The 3,355-nt window shown below is 38.1% G+C and overlaps 1 protein-coding gene across 1 annotated transcript; it reads left to right on the forward strand.

The window, feature by feature from the left end:
* The first annotated feature begins 446 nt into the window (after nucleotides 1–446).
* LOC308611610 (transcription initiation factor TFIID subunit 7-like) lies at nucleotides 447–2,258 on the forward strand. Its single transcript, XM_081260328.1, has one exon. The coding sequence runs from the start codon at nucleotides 618–620 to the stop codon at nucleotides 1,665–1,667; it is 1,050 nt and encodes a 349-aa protein (XP_081116454.1). The 5' UTR covers nucleotides 447–617; the 3' UTR covers nucleotides 1,668–2,258.
* Nucleotides 2,259–3,355: the final 1,097 nt, after the last annotated feature.

Below are 3,355 nucleotides of genomic sequence, written 5' to 3' on the forward strand. Positions count from 1 at the left end.
TCGCGTTGCCCGTCCTCAGCCGTTTCACCGATAATCAGCGGATCGCTTTGCCAAGTGCCGGGAAGAACAAAGGAATTCGGAAGGAGACTCTCGGCTCCCGGCCGCCTTTCTCTGAGTGGCTTCGTTTCCCGCTCGCGCCTGTCCGGAGAAACTGGACTTATAACCGTCACTGGATTGTAAGTACCCGAGGCGAAGAGAGCTCACTACGCCCCGCTTTTTGCGTATCTTTGTTCCGGGAGAGTTTGTGGATTGGGAGTATCTGCTGAGCCTTACTTTCTGTGCCGAAAATCATTCCGTAGGAGCCGCCATTTGCTTTCCCTGCGTTGTCCTGCAGCGGCAGGACAACCTCTATCTAGAGGTTGGAACTTGGCATTGCAGCTAACAGATTTAAATGGACCTGAGTAAGGCAATGCGTCATTAACGACTGGTATTGTCACAGCATATTTAGAAAGACTTGGAACTTAATTCCGAATAGACGCTTAGTTGCTCTTCTACCTAGAACTCTTTGTAATTAAAGACGTCAATTTATAAAGAACTGGTCTTTCTGTTGAAATAGCTGAAATTTTTTAGTGCAACCAGTGGTTATTAGAGAAAAACTGAGTCACAAAGAAGTAAAGATGAGTAAGAGCAAAGATGATGCTCCTCACGAAGTAGAGAGCCAGTTTATCTTACGCCTACCTCCGGAGTATGCCTCTACTGTGAGGCGGGCGATACAGTCTGGTCATGTCAACCTGAAGGACAGACTGACAATTGAGTTACACCCTGATGGGCGTCATGGAATTGTCAGAGTGGACCAGGTCCCATTGGCGTCAAAATTGGTAGATCTGCCATGTGTTATGGAAAGTTTGAAAACTATTGATAAAAAAACCTTTTACAAGACAGCTGATATCTCTCAGATGCTTGTCTGTACAGCTGATGGTGATCTCTATCCTCCTGTTGAGGAACCAGTTGCCACTGCTGATCCCAAAGCAAGCAAGAAAAAGGATAAGGACAAAGAGAAAAAGTTTATATGGAACCATGGAATTACTCTGCCTCTAAAAAATGTCAGAAAGAGAAGGTTCCGTAAGACAGCAAAGAAGAAATATATTGAGTCTCCAGATGTGGAAAAAGAAGTAAAGCGGTTGCTGAGCACAGATGCTGAAGCTGTCAGTACCCGTTGGGAAATAATTGCTGAAGATGAAACAAAAGAAGCAGAAAGTCAAGGCCTTGATATCTCTTCCCCAGGAATGTCTGGCCACAGGCAGGGCCATGACTCATTAGAACATGATGAGCTTCGGGAGATATTCAATGACCTCAGCAGCAGCAGTGAAGATGAAGATGAGACACAGCATCAAGATGAAGAAGATATAAACATCATTGACACTGAGGAAGATCTGGAAAGGCAGCTACAGCACAAGCTAAATGAGTCAGATGAACACCACCAAGAAAACGAGGGAACTAATCAGCTGGTTATGGGAATTCAGAAACAGATTGATAACATGAAAGGCAAGCTCCAAGAGACCCAGGACAGGGCAAAGCGACAGGAGGATCTCATCATGAAAGTGGAGAACCTGGCTCTCAAGAACAGATTTCAGGCTGTGCTGGATGAACTGAAACAAAAGGAAGACCGAGAAAAGGAGCAGCTCAGCTCTTTGCAAGAAGAGCTAGAATCACTCCTAGAGAAGTGAGGAGAGTTTTGATACTTAATTTCATTCCTGACAGTGGTCAGCCTTGAAAGAAAAACTTTGTTTTCATCACCTGGACTAGACAGTAAAACTTTGCAGTAGTTCCCAGTTTCCTCCACTGCCGTCTATTGGATTTGTTTTATAATTGTGAATTTCTATCTCATTTGTTTTTTGGAACCACTTCGGTGGGTGTTTGTCCTGTAGTAAGTAGGAATGTATAGACAGATAAATGTAGGGAAGTTGTAGGATTAGTGGAGTGAACAGTTCAGTTTGGTAATTAATCACAGCTTCACTGCAGGACTTTGCTGCTGTTTCTCCGTTTACCAGAAGCTGCCATTGCTACTCTGTGATGCCATCTGAGATAAATTAGTAGATTCTAGTTTGGTGGCAGTGAAGTTTGTTTACATACGTTTTCCCATGCTGTAGCTATTTTCCCAGTTATTCAAAGCAGTTTTCCACATTTTGCATTGCAAATCATTTCATAAAGTTGTTTTAACAATAAATAAAAGCAAGTAATTTTCACCTTAAAAAAAATAAAATATCACTCTTGAAATAACAATTGGCAGACGATCATAAGCTTTTTTTTGACTTCATAAACACTCTTAACAACTTATTTAATACACTATTGTCCAAGCAAGTTGATTAATAGAGAATCAAAAACATACAACTTGAAGTAGAAAAAAAAAAGCTGTATTTATGAAGATGTTTACAATAGTTTATTTGAGGTTATTTCCAATTTTTCACCAATTTAAAAAATTGACCTACTCAATGAAACCATGTGAATGCAATGTTAAAAAGTATAACTATGAATCACAGAATTTAAATTTAGTATGAAAAGATAAGAATGGCAAATTATATTGAAGCTATGTGGAATTATGTTTATAGACAGCAGGAAGAGAAAATTAAAATGTAAATATTGCTTGATAGGATAATGGGATTAGAGGTGGTCTTTTAAATTTTTCATTTTTATGCTAATACCTTTATAAAACCCAAAAATCTTCAAACAACACATTTTTTAAAAATTGTGGTAAACGACACAAAACAGAAAATTTATAATTTTAACCATTTTAAAGTGGACCGTTCATTGTTACGAAGTCAACAAATTTTTAAAACTTTCAGAGGGCACCTGAATAAAAGATGTGTTGTCCACTGGTGATTTTAATGTATCTGGTATATAACTAAAGTCACCACAAAACCCTTTCTGGGAAATTGGCAGATCATAAACATAAAAAATTTATTTTGCTTTTTATTAAACCTTATTGTTTTGCTGTTTCAATATTCAAATTTACTCACAAGAAAGAGTCAGTTTCATATTAGATTTGGTTTCACAAATGCTGCTCCTGCTATTCATTCTTATCACCAAAAAAAAAAAAAAGACTATTTGTGACTAACGATAATATGTTACAGAAAATAAAAAGTTAAAAGGTTTTCAATCTGCATATCTGGGAACCTAAATTAAAGCATCACACAACATTTTCAAAAACAGAAAAGCCATTTGATTTGACTCAAATCTTAGTTTTAAGATGGCAGAAAGTACCTTGATAATTTTCTTTTAAGAAAGAAAGAAAACCAAGCCATTAAAGAGAAATTCTTCCAAGAGAACTGAAACATGCTATATACCTCTCACTTGGCACTCCTTCTATCTGGAGAACTTGTTTGGTAACTGTTTTCATCACAGAATGATCTAAAGT

The sequence above is a fragment of the Mesoplodon bidens genome (genome assembly GCF_964165515.1).
Source record: "Mesoplodon bidens genome assembly, contig: HAP1_SCAFFOLD_567, whole genome shotgun sequence".
NCBI lineage: Eukaryota > Metazoa > Chordata > Mammalia > Artiodactyla > Ziphiidae > Mesoplodon > Mesoplodon bidens.